The 15,211-nt window shown below is 40.8% G+C and overlaps 1 protein-coding gene across 6 annotated transcripts in view; it reads right to left on the reverse strand.

Annotated features, from left to right (window-relative positions):
* kazna (kazrin, periplakin interacting protein a) overlaps positions 1 to 15,211 on the reverse strand; it is a 191,540-nt gene that overhangs the window by 120,251 nt on the left and 56,078 nt on the right. For all 6 annotated transcript variants that reach the window (XM_069140086.1, XM_069140087.1, XM_069140085.1 and 3 more), the window contains exon 4: positions 3,931 to 4,120. In XM_069140086.1, the coding sequence (XP_068996187.1) occupies positions 3,931 to 4,120 (190 nt within the window). The remainder of the gene's footprint in view (positions 1 to 3,930; positions 4,121 to 15,211) is intronic.

Raw genomic sequence — 15,211 nt, forward strand, 5'->3', positions numbered from 1 at the left:
GAACTACTCTCACAACAAGCAAGGAGAACAGGACCCATCACCCCCTTATCTCCTGGCCAATCACAGGTGACTGTCCCACCCTGCTTACCCTCATAGGTACAGAAATGACTGACAGGTCTCACAGCTTATCTAAATACAGCAGCAACAACAAGCATCAACTCTTTAACGTTTTGAGCAGTTAACCCAATATGTCACCCAGGCTGTTATATGTTATGTTCCTACCTTGTACACCTTGTACAATTTGCCTTATGGCAAATTGAGAGTGGTAGCCCCAATTTATTTATCATTATGTGTTCATTTAAATATTTATAAACAGCATGTTTTAACAAAACTAAATATAATTTCTGCCCATCACTTTGATTTCATTTGGTTGCTTTATTCTCAAAAGTTACAAAGAAATAACTAAGGCATCCTGGGAAATGCTAATATAGCAACAAAGCTATGCAGTCAACACCGGGAGTCGTGTTGAATCGTGCTCCTCAACACTCAGCGAATGAACCCCAAAATATTACCCCACCAGAGAGTAACACTGAACACAAGCTGTCGTCTAACTTAGAAAATAAAATCCTAAAATCAAACTCTTTGTTTAACCCCAGGATATTTCACTCCAGAAATTTGCTGTGCAGCATTAGATAAAAACCAACTAGTTTGAGTAATCACTTTGAACCGCCCTGTGATGACCGAGCTACATTTAATCAGAGGATTTGTTCAGACTTCGGCAAATCTGATTTGTTTCTTAAATCACATCTTTGGGACAGACTGTCCACACTGTTATTTACAAGTAAGCGGATCGGATTTAGTGTGTCAAAACATCACCGACCTATCTGCATGGGTTGCTATGGTAACAACATACTCATAGCTACGTGGGTGACGCGGCTTTCAAACGCAGAAACATGGTGGCAGCAGTCAATATATTTTGGAGCCTTTCAACGGACTGTTGTTCACGTTGTCCTCCATCACACCAAAATCGACACCCTCTGAGAGCGCTCTGCCAGTGGTAGCATAGATCCTGCTCACTCTGTCTCCCTAAAAATAAATCATTGTGACTAAAGAAATCTGATCTGAGCCACAGGAGCATCCGGACCGGGACGCATCTGTAGAAATCTGGTTAGAATTGCATTTCAAACCTTGAAATGTGGTTTGGATCCAATTAGTAAAAATCTAATTTCATCTGGTTCATTTTGCTATCCAGACTTTCAAGAATCAAAGCAGTTCAAATCTTGGTATGACAAAAAAAAAAGGATGCGGGTAGGGAGTCTGAACAAGGCGAAACGTAACCAGTGGATCCAGTGTGTGTAGTTGTGGTTTGATTTGTCACACACAAACCAAAGACTGTAGATAGATGAATCCTTTCGCCTGTACACACATCAATATAAAGGGCTGCATGAAATGTTTAGAACAAAAGAGAATTTAAGCTTCTTGACCACCATTGCCATGACTAAAAACTTCATAAAATGTAAAATAAAAGACATCTCAAAAATACCCTCAGCCAAAGGTCAGCACAGAGTAATAAGTCAGAAGGAGCACTGAAGTGGGCTTTTCATTCAGCCTGCCAATTCCCAGAGTGGAGCCGGATGCGGTAGTCTCTTCACACACAAAGAGGAAAAGAGAATGACACAAATTTGGGCCGCAGGCAGAAGTTTTGGGTCAGTTTTATGTAAACTCAGCATTTCTTGATATATGCATCCACGCATCACAAAGCTAAATGTAGTGCATTTAAGTCCACGGGGAAACTCAGGAACTACCAGGAGGAGGATAGAAGTGAGCTGTCAGGACAGACAAGGTGTAGGATGGTTTCAGGTAGACTGAATCTTGCCTCCCCATGTGTTTTACAATCAGATGTAAGCACATCATTCTCCACAAAACCATAACCCACGAAGTACTGCCATTTATTCATAACTTTGCACTTGATAGAATGAATGCAAGATGCAAATGCAAACCTCCAGGCGGTAGAAATGCAATTAAGGTAAGCTAGCCTGCTAGCAAGGTGAGTGCTGCTGGAAGTGAGGCGGTAGATAGCACCCCTTTCAACACAGCTTCCCTCAGGACTCCCACTCTGCCGGCTGTGCAATGAACCGACGACCCCTACCACACACCTCCCTTCCCAACACAGCCACTGGTGATGAATTACCTAATCCCCCTATCCCCAGCCGTTTCTATTGTACACCGTGGGCTTGTAAAGAACAGCTAAGAGGAGAGAAAGGGGGTTGAGAACAGACAGCAAGAGGTGTGTGTGAAGCGAGGGAAAAAAAAGACTTATTGACAGAGACACAATGACAGTGGGAAGATATACAGGCCAAACATGGGCAGGAACCAGCAACCATAATCTTCAGCATCGAAACGACATGTATGCATGTCATTTTTGATGTTGAAAAAAAGAGGCCGCTCAGAATAACTTAGCACTTTATTTCCAGACAATCGTGTCTGACAAAATCCATCATGACAGAGATCTACAGATAGGTGTCAGCTTCTGAAAGTGTATCATTTCACAGTATCACAAGAATGACCCAGCCACAGTCTTTTTCTGCCGTCTTTGTAATGTTAATGTGAGTTTTATGAATCTTCTCAGATGAATGTGAGTCTGCCGCTGCTGCTGCACATGCTCATTGCAGGCATCATTTCAGCTGAGCTGAGTAATAGCAACAAGGGACAATGACATCAGTGCTCAAACCCTCCCGGAGGAATGCTTGTCGTCCCTCACACTGCTATGGAAACAGCAGGATAGCGAGCGTGCATCATGGTTAAGGGGATAATGCAAGGCGCATAACAAGAGAGAAATAACTGAAAAACAAAGCAACAGGGTCAGTCCGTTGAAAACATCGATGACAAATGACCAAAATGTTCCTGATCAGCTGTGTAAGACAGGCTGCGGTCACATTTTCCTGTTTGAAAAAGCACTAAAGAGGGCAACTGAGGACGAAATGACTCACCGTCATTGTAAAAGGAAAGTTAGCCAAGAGTTTTTGAATGGAAGACAGCAAAGAACAGCAGGTCTATTACTGAGCTTGATATCGGAAGTGTCGAGGAGAGATGTGGTTTCATTGCAGAGTGCTGCCAAAGCCACGATGGAACGTATCCTATCAGACGGCTCACTGTACCAGGTGACTGCTATGGAAACAGCTAGAGTGGGAGAGTATGTGTGTGTGTGCCAGAAGTTGAAAGGACACGGGCACACATAACCGCCCATGCTTTACGCTGCCAACCGTGCTTATGCATGTACACAGAAACAAAAACGCACATCTGCTACCTATCTGCGTGTCAAAGTGAGAATACAAAAGTTGGAAAAGGGCAAACGAAGCAGCTGCAGGACACACACACACACACACACACACACACACACACACACACACACACACACACACACACACACACACACACACACAGAGGACAGCGTTCTACAGACTGGGCAGCCATTCAAACAGCTCAGTAACAGTAACCCACGGCAACCCTAAAACCAGCCCCCTTTCCCTTCCTCCTCAACAGACACAGATCCATTGCCCAGTTAAGGGAGAAGCAAATGAAGTAGCATACAGAGTGCCTGAGAGTCAAAAGAGACTGTAACTTTAGCCACTCTGCCCTCACTGAAGTGCAGCACTACCCCCCTCTTAAAGGTTCACGGGGTTAATTATTCAACATGAGAGGGGATTTGTGGGAGCACTGAGAGTGGACACAAGCCAAAAGAAACTCCTCACCTCTTTTGTTCAATTCAACTCCCACACCGACTTTCAAACATGCACTTATTCCCATGAATAGAGGTCTGAGTGGAGGCTGTTTCAGCTCACTCTTGGACATCATCCATTACATGCAGAAACACAGCAGTACACGTTGAAAGATTACACACTGCTGCATCAGAAGTGTACTCATCCCTCTCCACATGTTCGCGGCTTCTCAGCACACACTGTCACTCCACTCTCTGAGAGGCTCTCTTACCGTTGTGGTTGTGCTGCAGGGTCTCGAGCATGCTGGTGGAGGAGTCCGTTGCTCCCATCTCGGCCAATCTGCGGCTGGTGGCGCTCAGCTCGGACCGCAGGTTGGTCACCTCCTGGCTGGCCGACTGAATGGCCCCATCGATGCGCTGGGCCAGCTGCTTGTTGTCATCCATCATTTTCAGGATTTTTGCCTGAGGGACACAGAGGAATCCAGACAAGGTGTCATGCTGACAAGTTGACCATTTCCTGTGAAGGAACGTGTCCCCAAATAAATTCCTCCTCTCCCCTTCTGACTGTTCTCGTTCCCTTTTTTTTATGAGAGAGCCAAGTTAAATCCTCAAAGCAGTTTTGTCCTTTCCTTTAAAGAGAGGCATCCAGCACAGGGGAATGTGTGTGTATCTGCTGGCGGGAGTGGATGCTTCAGAGATGGTGTATGTGTGGTGTGAGTGTGTCAGTGCGTGAGCATGCCTGTGTGTGTGTGTCTGAGAGTTCTGTAACAGCATGAGTGTGTCTGCCTGTGTTAGAGAGCCAGCACTGCCCCTGTGAAATGCGCTCCCTGCAGCTGACTGTTGAAAGGACACAGAGCATTGAGAGATGACAAGCACCTTTTTAAATGGACTGTACCATTTGCGGAGAACATTGAGGGGGGGGAAGTCGACGAGACCATATAAGCACATGGAAGTCAAGAGATTCTCGGCACAGCTGTCCTCAGGAGATATTGCTGTGAGCCTCTAGGATTGTGTGTTTGACTGAACTCACTCAAAACAAACTTCTGTAATCCTATGAAAATGGGCTTCAGTGAAACACAGCGGCGTTTCCTCTGTCTCTCTTTCTATGTATAATGCATGCACCTCATGCCGCGACTCACGGACAAAAGGAAGGAAATCATTAGTTTGACAAAGGAGCAGTTGTTTGGAGAAAACAATAATAGTTAAGCAAACAAAGCTTCCATCACAGTATCGCAGTGAGGTTTTCCTCCTGCAAACAAAGGCTTTTTTTAAGCTCCGCTCTGATGTTGAGGAAAAGTTAAACATACAAGACCAGCTGGCTAAAATAAGGGAACATACTCATGCATGCAATGAAGTGTGCAAGGGAATTCAATTTCCATTGACACTTAATATATTTTGAGGCTCATCAACCACATTAGTGTTAGCTAATTCATCAGTTAGTGGACCTAGAGAAAGTGATGCAGCAAAAGTCTCAGACATTTGCTTGTTCCAGCCCCTCAAATGTCATTTTTGGTTGTTCATCATGTGAAATAAATTGTCTTTTTGTGTTGAATGGATAGAACAAACAGTATAAGGAGATCATTTTGGCTCTGGAAAACTGTGATGGCCCATTTTCACTATCTTTTTAACCTAAAAAAAAAATGACCAACGGTGTATCCATGATGAAAATAGTTGATAGTTGCAGCCCACTAATCAAACACAAAAAGATCATCTTTAAGTTTAGCAGTTTAAATAATTATAGATTAAGTATTATTACACTAGAAATATTCAGGGTGGCTGAGTTTCGATTTTACTTTTGTTTTTCTTTCTTAATCTTAACATTAAACAGGGAGACTTGAGAATGTAAGTGTGGGTTTCCTCCTGCCAAGCATTCATTCCAAGAAAAGGGGAATTTCGCTCACTCAATTTTCCCAACAAGACTTTCCAAGTCAGCCTGGTGAATTAAATCATTTTTCTAAACTTAATGCCGGTGGCCACATCTCAAAATTACCTGCACATTGTGAGATCAACAATTTAACAAATGCATTTTTTGGAGAGTATGCATGTCTATCTATCCCTTCCCTCCGTCTCACTGCTCTTTTTTTTTTTTCTTCATCTGAGCAAAACAGTAAAAGGTCAGAAATAGAGGCAGCAGACACAGTGACTGCCACCTGCTTACAGATAAGGCTAATCATTCAAACGGAATGAAACATTAATGCCTCTTTCTCCCCTTTACATCACCACAGAGGGGTATTGTTTAAAGTCAGGATGAGGAAACAGTTTCTTTTATTGCGAGACAATGACCACTTTTAAAATGTCAAATATTCTCCAGAAATCAAATCAGAGACAGATGAGTAGTGGAAGCTTACGGGACACAAAAGCAAGCGGAGCTTGATAGTGAGACTGCAGAGCTGACAGGGAGTGAACATGTTTGTCAATAGGCATTGGTTACAAGAAGGGTTTAAAAGATTACACTGCGTTTTTCTTGTCACTTTACATGTCGGTGTATTTTTAATTTATTTGAATATAGCATCTGATGCATCGTCTCAGTATTTTTGTACATGAATATGCAATATTGAATGAACAAATAATACTGACTGCTCGTTCTTTAAAATAGTTCTAAATCTGCATATTTTTGTTGTTGTTTTTAATTCAAACTTCTGTTACAAGCTTTACAAAGCTTGTAAAGTTACAAGTTAGAGTTTCTCTAACAGAGGTTAGAGAAACATGAAGTCACATATACACCAATCCGAATTAAACAATAGTGACACTGTGATGACAATTGTGAGGCTCATGTTTCCCGGGTGACAGAAATGTCAAACACGTCTGATCCAACCACAAAAATGATTGCTAGTAGTTTCAAACCCACAGCAAATTTCTGTAAACCCATTAGCCACTTGCCCCAGTGTCAGTAGCTGCTGAGCTCCAATCCACTTGGGCATGCAATCAATTTGCCTCCTTTTTTACTGACAAAATTCAGAAAATTAGACAAGCAGTAAGTGCCTCCACACCAACCACAGGATATGTGTTGTCCCCATCTCTAAATAATATCCATTCAAATATCATGACACAATTTCATTCAATCAACCATGGAAGTCTGGAAGACATTATACAACATCTGAAGTCCTCCTCCTGCAGCTTGGATATTATACCAACACACTTTTTCAAAAATATTTCCAAACTGCATGACCACTGATCTTTTACAAATTGTAAACACATCCCTTCTCTCAGGTGTCTTTCCTCAGGCCCTAAAAACTGCAGTTATTAAACCACTCCTAAAAAAGGCTAATTTAGACTCCGCAACAATGAAAAAGTATAGGCCAATATCAAACCTCCCATTTTTAGGTAAAATAATGGAAAAAGCGGTTTTTCAACAGCTGAATAACTTCTTGGCCGTAAATAACTGTTTTGATATCTTCCAGTCAGGCTCTCGACAGCACCACAGTACTGAAACTGCTCTTGTTAAGGTTTTCAACGACATCCACTTAAACACAGACAGTGGCAGAATTTCATTCTTAGTATTACTGGATCTCAGTGCTGCATTCGACACGGTTGACCATGACATACTACTAGACAGACTAAAAATCTGGGTGGGACTCTGGCACAGCACTAAACTGGTTTGAATCCTACTTGAAGGATCGATAATACTTTGTGTCTGTAGCTAATTACACATCAGAGCAGACTAAAATGACGTGGTGTTCCCCAAGGTTCAATTCTGGGGCCTCTTCTGTTCAACATCTACATGCTTCCACTGGCTCAGATTATGGAAAGAATCAAAGTGTGTTATCATAATTATGCAGACGACACACAAAGCTACATAGCTATATCGCCAGGGGACTATAATCCCATACAAGGGTTGGGTAAACGCATTAAACAAATCAACAACTGTATGTGCCAGAATTTTTTTTTTCAATTAAACAAAGATAAAACAGAAGTAATTGTTTTTGGGGCCAAGGAAGAACGATTGAATGTCAGCGCTCAGCTTCAATCACTGATGTTAAAAACCACAAACCAAGCCAGAACTCTCGGTGTAGTTATGGATTCAGACCTCAATCTGAACAGCCATATCAAGACAATTATAAAATCAGCCTACTGTCACCTGAAGAATACAGTATATCAAGGATGAGAGGATTTATGTCTCAACAGGATTTGGAAAAACTTGTCCATGCATTCATCTTCAGTAGACTCGACTATTGTAACGGTGTGTTTACAGGTCTCTCTAAAAAGTCAATCAGAACACTGCAGCTGATTCAGAACGCTGCAGCTCAAGTCCTCACTAAGGCCAAGAAAGTGGATCACATCACTCCAGTTCTGAGGTTTTTACACTGGCTTCCTGTCCAACAAAGAACTGACTTTAAAATCCTGCTGTTGGTTTATAAAGCACTGTATGGTTTAGGGCCAAAATACATTTCTGATCTGCTGCTACCTTATGAACCATCCCGACCCCTCAGGTCGTCTGGGACGAGTCTCCTTTCTGTTCCCGGAGTCAGAACTAAACATGGAGAAGCAGCGTTCAGTTTTTCTGCTCCACATACAGTATCTGGAACAAACTCCCAGAAAGCTGCAGGTCTGCTGAGACTCTGAGCTGCTTCAAATCAAGATTGAAGACTTTTCTGTTTGCTGCTTCCATTAATTGAACCAGATTCAAGGATGTTGATAAATTTCCTGTATTTCTGCATTTTACTGCTGTATTTTATTTCTTAAACTGCTCTGCAACTTTTATTCTATTTTTAGCTTGTTTAATGTTTTAATGACGGTTTTTCATGTTTAAATCAATGTTCTTAATTGTTTTTAAATTTTGTTTTCTTTTGCGTTATGTTTTGATGTTTTATGTGAAGCACTTTGAATTGCCTTGTTGAAATGTGCTATACAAATAAACTTGCCTTGCCTTGCCTTGCTAATTGGCTTTCAATCACACAACTTTACCCTTCCACTGTTGTGCTGCCTTCCACCGCAGATTTTCTACCAGCAGTAGGCAGCTGTTTCGAATAAAAAAGCTCAGCAGGCTACCAAAGTTAGCGATGAGCTGTTGAATGCATTGGAGCCATATATTTTTCTCTAAGCCTAACCCAAAAAATTTAAAGCAGAATTGACTGGACTTGCATCTACCACATTTGACCAAAACTATTGCTCCTAAGCAGCTGAGTAAAAAAGCAACTTCATAGAAATAATCTTAAATTAAAACTGCAAGCAATGATATGCGGGCCCTCGTACGCTGCACGTCGGGGATCCAGCGGGTCGGAGCCTGCAAGGGTCCGCATATTCCTGCTTGCAGTTTAACATTTTTTTCTCGATCTCGTTCCTTATTCTTGTTTAAAAAAAACCTCCCTTTTTTTGGCTGCTTTAACATCTTCAAAAACTCATGAAAGTTGGTGTCTAAGTTTCGTGAGGCTTGGAGCATCGTTTGACCCTCGACATCAACTTCCTGTGTCATGGCGAAAGATCAAACTTAGCCACATCACCCTGGCTATACTCTATACTGTATCCTATATACAAATTTTGGGTCACTTTTTGGACAACATGCTACAGTATGACTTTTTTTTGAATATTTTGGACAACATACAGTATGAATTTTGTATAACTTTTTGGAGTATGACCTTTTTCTGAACTGACATGCATGCCTCAAGTGGGGATCGAACCCAGTTACTTCTCACTGAGGCAACTGCTCTAACAAAGGCACCACTGTGTCATATGTTTTAATATGATTAAAAAAAAAAGTCTTACATGTCAAATATGAAAAAAACTATTTTGTCTAAATTATGAAAAAAAACAAATCATACTATAGTATGTCCAAAATATGACAAAACATTTTTTTTTTTTTTTTTTTTTTTTTTTTTTTTTAAAGTCATACCATAGCATTAAAATCTGTTCATGGGATTTTATGGGATAAAGTTTGTGGTAGTTCAGTCAGAAATCCAAGAACACACCCTTTATTTTTTGACTTCTTTTTTGTATTTTGTTTTGTATTATTGTTGACCTTCGGTTTGGTATTAGTATGACTGCATTTACAACACAAACCTGAAACCGTGTCTACATTAGCTCATTTCCAGCTCTGAATCAACGTCGTAGAACCCTGGACTATCTTCAGCGCCGGAGAATGAGTCGCGGTGGAGAAAGTGTTTCACGGAGTTCACTCAGAGCTTTCCATTGACTGAACCGACAGTCTGGTTAACTCAGCAGGTAAAAGATTCTACTTCACCAAGGTTGCTATTAATGGTTCAGATCCCACCTTGGCCTGTTGATGGTGATTCAACTTTTAGTGAAGTTGAAACATTTGGAGACATTGAATAAGTTTTGCATACACTACACATTACAGAAAGATATTTAATATCACTGCAGACCTCCTTGAAAACACGTATATCTACGAGCCAAAGAATGTCTGCAGCAATATTCGGTTGCATTTGAATGAATATTTATGGACGGTGGAGTTATAGGTTGTAGTGAGCCAAATATTTGGAACAATGATGTCTGACTCCTGGGAAAATAGATGGTGCAGTGGTTAACACTGCTGCCTATCAGCTACAAGGTTTGGGGTTCAATCTGCCCCTTTGTCATGACTGAAAAAAAAAATGATAAGTAATATTTTAAATGACATGCCATAGCATGACTTTTGGGTCACTTTTTGGCCACCATGCTACGGGCACACCGATTGACGAAAAGGTATTATTTTGATAACTTTTAATTCCAAACACGTTAAGAGTGCACAGACTCAATTTCAAGTCGGTCCAACAAAATCTGTAGGAGGAGTTCGTTGAAGTACAACGTGTGAATGGCCAAAAACGGCGATTAAATTGAAAATGGCGGACTTCCTGTTGAGTTGACGTAATGGGGCGTTGGAACTTTTTTGTACATCTCGCTGTGATACACATGTCCACCGAATTTCGTGCATGTAGGTAAATGTAGCCGCTGGGGCATCTGTGTAGGGAGCGCTAGCGAGCCATTTGGCCACTCGCGACTCCACTAGAATACGAAATGTTTCGCCGGGAGAGACGTGTGTACCAATTTTCATGAGTTTTTGAATATGATAAAGACTCCAAAAATGCAGTTCTTTGCGGAGAAAGATAAGGAACGAAAAGAATAATAATTCCTTGGATAACAATAGGGGTTTCGCACCTTCGGTGCTCGGGCCCTAATTATCTCCTATCTCCTATAGCTGTCTCTGGACCTTGGGATGGACGAAAACGATCCCAGTTCCCAACCGACATCCCAACTCAATCCTGCATTTCTCAGCTATAATCTGGCATTAGGCTGCCAAAGCATGCCTACTCACTCAGCAGTGTTGTTATTGTTTTCCAAGGTTATATAAACTAAGACCCCAACCCATCCTGCATGTGGGTAAGCACAGATCAGCCACCGTGCTGCACAAGCCGGGGGAGCGAGCCACTGCTGTGTACTCCAAGAAAATGTGACTTTAGCCTCGGGCGCTTTGTGAGTGTGTGGGCCAAACACAGTTGTCTCAAAAGAAACGTAACTGACCGCCTGCTACAGTATGCAAGCAAAGAGATAGGAAACAACACACTCTCACACACACACTCTTATACACACACCATTCACCCGTTCATCCATCTGCCCAGACATGAGTCACCCCTCCCGCTCAGTAAAGTGAACATCATGTTGTTATTTATAGACGACCCTGCTGCCGCATATGATACATTAGTCACAGGGGAGGCCGGGCACAAACACACACATACTCATTCTCACACACATACACGAGGGGGCTAATAATCCCAAAGTCATCTGGTGCTCATTAATGAAATTCATCTCTCGTAAGGTGACATACAAGTCTATTGGTCCCTCTCTGAGTAGTTAAGAAGTTGTTGTATGTGTGAGTTGATTTGATTGAAATTATTTACATATGTTTCTCTATATTCAACCATTACACTCCTTGTCTTCTCCAACAAGTATGAAGCCACAGAATGTGAATAAAATCCGTATGCAGGTGTAGACATGTGCCTCATTATGGTAAAATTTGTCTGCATCCATGTGTAAAATGAGTGGTGCAAACATTTAACACAACTTGTAATGCTATAGAAACTTGAGCTGGCATTATCTTGTTACAAAAGCTTATCCAAGGGGTAATTTGACCGTGTCGTACATGTAGAAAGTGCCATACAAACGCCTCAAGTTACATGTGATAGTGGCTTTTCTTCTGCTTAGATTCACCTTGAAAATACTGCATTTACTTTTTTCCCTTAAATATAATTGTTACCTAGCCAGAGTTTCAGGAACTTTACATCCCGCAGAAAAGATTTAGACACATACCTTGTTTGATCCTGAGCTTCGAACTTTCCAGTTTGGTCCAAACAAAAATAGCGGGTGTGAAAAGTAGATCAGTCTTTTTAGGCAGTGTAAAATCACTCATCAGACAATAAAAAAAGAAAAGAAAGAACCGAAAATGAAGTAAAACATTTACTGGAGAAGCTCATGGGGAGAGGAGGAGAGTATTTGATCCAACGAAAATGCAAAAATCTACTTAAAAAATACATTAAAATGCCGATAATTCAGAGGAAAAATAAGTGGTGGTCCCCATAATGCAACTATGATGGCAGTGAGGTGAATCTGTTCATTCATTTTTCTCCATTCCAACGGAAAAAACTACTAACTGAATTGACAACATGCCAATGTGAGACACGCCCGTTTACAAACCAATTCATGTCAGGTATAGTGTCATAGCAGACTCGAAAAATTACAATGTGAAGCCAAAACAAACCATCAAATGTATCCAATGTAACAAAAATGTGAAACTGTGTTCGGAGCTTGGTCCGGGCTTTCAGGTGTAAACACGTCCTAAATCTGATTTCAGCAGTTTTCGATTTAGCCTGGGATGACATACAAATGTACCATCTTCTCTCGTCTCCATACAAACTGAAACAAGATAAAAAAAAAATGTTGATGATTTGGAGGCTGTTTTTTTGTGCTTCTTCCAAATCCTAATTCTGTACATCGCAACGTCTGAGTGTTATCGTGTGATCTAACATCCAAACATGTGAACGTGTTGAAAACATGATTCCTGTCTGTGTGTGTACATCACATAAATAGTCGATCACACAAGTTCTTTTGGTGGGTTCTTGAATGTGTCTGCCGGTCACTGAAGTGAATCGGGACCAAAAGGATCAGTAATTAGTGGGTGTGCTGGGGTTTTGGATTAGCATATGAATAGTGACAGTAGGGAGTGGGCTCAGTGCTGTGTAACCATTCTTTATTGTGCTGCGGTTGAATATCCATCCACACTGCTGCCAAGTCACTGGATTCAACTTAAGTCATACAAAAAAAGTTACGGCGCTGAAGTCTGAGTAGTTTTTAAGTCTGGCTGATTTATTTATTTTTTTACCTACCGGGGTGGAGTTTTTGTTGCTAGGCAATAACAGTCAAGACTGCGATGTATTCACTGGGATGGTATTTGTTGCCTGGCAACAATAGATACAGAATTAAACTCTGCTGGCTGAATATTGTAGAAAATGTTTACATCTCATGCAACTTCTGTCACTGTTTGCTTATCAGAGAGTTTGAGTGAGAGTTTCCTCTTTGTTTTCTTAACCTAAAAGAATTATGTGCAAAAACTCAAACGCCAGTAACACTGAACTGTAACTAACTCTCAAATCATTGTTATCTTATTACAATTAAATTTAGTCATGTTATTTATTGAAATTAGTTTGTCTGACCTTGGATTTTATGACAGCAAATCCAATAATTCAGTATTCAGGATTAATTCCAAAGGCAGTCAAAGGTGTAAATGATATGAAAAATATGAAAAGTGAAAGCTTATAAACAAAGCGTAACTAAATTTACACGAGAGGTTGATATGATAAAATAGTGGCACGGTCTTCAGAAAAGGTTTTTTGCTACAGTTTACAGTGGTATGTGCATAGAAAGGCTATAATTTAAAGATCTAACAAAACAATCTAAAATTAATAGCACAACGTGGGGGGCTCGATGGAGAAAGGACAACTATGTCAAACTGAAACGAGTGAAAACACACGATGGGCTTTGTGCCACTTTGGACTGCATTTAAAGGTCTTTACACACCGGGGGTGTTTTTTTTTTTTTTTTTTGTGCGATTAATTCAGATGTCAATATATTTTTTTGTCATGAGAACACTGAGTGAATTTTGATTGGTAAAAACTGAACATTTTTTTGAGCTTTCGCACAGTGAAAAATAGCATCAACTAATTACTTTGTGCTTTTCTGGTATTGTGTTCTCCCTAGTTTCCACTGTGGTGAATATTCACTCAGATGATGCACTTGAAGCGCACTTGGAGAGGGACTTGCAGACCACACCCACAATTTTGATGGAGCAGACAGAGCACACTGCTTTGACCGTGTTGGTCAGCTCGCCTGTATCTTCAGGTGTGAGCCACAAATATTCTCTGACAAATCTCCTTCCTTTCTCAGATCAGCTGCCGGCCTGTTTGTCCAGCTGTCACTATTATGACTGACTGACTACTATACATCAAGTTAAAGCATCTCTGTTTCAGTTTAAAAGAAAGAGGAGCATATGTTTACGACAGTATTGAAGATTTCTACCTGGAATATCTTAATACCACCCATGACCATTGTAAAAAGATATTTTTGACATTTTAAATCCATAATTTTTTCTTAAAAATGAGCTGGTGCAAATCTATTCAAACCGTTTTTAACAAGTGTTGCAACTGTCACAAATTTGCATCGCTGCATGTCGGTATGAAGAGTTTTAATGCAAAATATTTGCAGTGAAAATCTTATTGTTATGTATTCATCATGCCCCCCAGTGTGTAAAGGCCTTAATATTGAGCACTTAGTGCCATTTCTCTATGTGTCTTTCCGTTGTCATGGTCCTGTCCATCAGACAACACTCATGGGATTTTTTTTTTTTTATTTATTTATTTTTTTTTTATGTCTTGCCTCATATAATTTAGAAAGATTTAGAAAATTAGCCAAGGACTGGGACAAGTTATTTGTCTTTTTTTTTTTCCTTTTACACAAAGATTAGCTTTGTTAATTAATCACTGCATGTGCCATAAGGAAACTTTACAAGAGAAGCATGCAAAACACTCAGAGAGCCACATCAAAATCCGAACCATTTTACCTCAAGAAAGGAGAGGTCTTCTATTTGTAGTACATTCGGTAAATCAGGGTTGCTGCTTTGCAGATACTCTCAATACAATGTAAAGAGACCTCCACCACTGTCTGCGTTTAGTGATTCAGACTATGCCTCTGCAATGCAGAACTTACGGGCTGCACCAAAATCACCTGCTCATTGATAGCATATGGATAGGCCAGCCAATGAGGTGGAAAAGGTGCTGTAATGCGGGGCTGTGTGGATGTGCATTCCTGGTTTGCTTCCTTTTTTTTCTCTCAAGCAAAAAGAAATGGTTTAATGTCCCCAGAGGAGTAAGGAAATTGAGTTTTTGTAGCTGAACGCAATCTTGATCTCTTATCAAGATCATCTTATCTTCGGGGAGAATGGGGCTCAGCAGAAAAAGTCTTTCCCTCCAGAGTCAGAGCACACTGTGCACACAAATAAAACACACACAGTGGTTGAGGAATAGAGCCACACACAGAGGAACATACAAAGAGAGAGAAATGTACCAACCA

Source organism: Embiotoca jacksoni, unplaced genomic scaffold, assembly GCF_022577435.1.
Source record: "Embiotoca jacksoni isolate LCO1_2020_lvr unplaced genomic scaffold, fEmbJac1.0.p SCAF_9, whole genome shotgun sequence".
NCBI classification, from domain to species: domain Eukaryota; kingdom Metazoa; phylum Chordata; class Actinopteri; family Embiotocidae; genus Embiotoca; species Embiotoca jacksoni.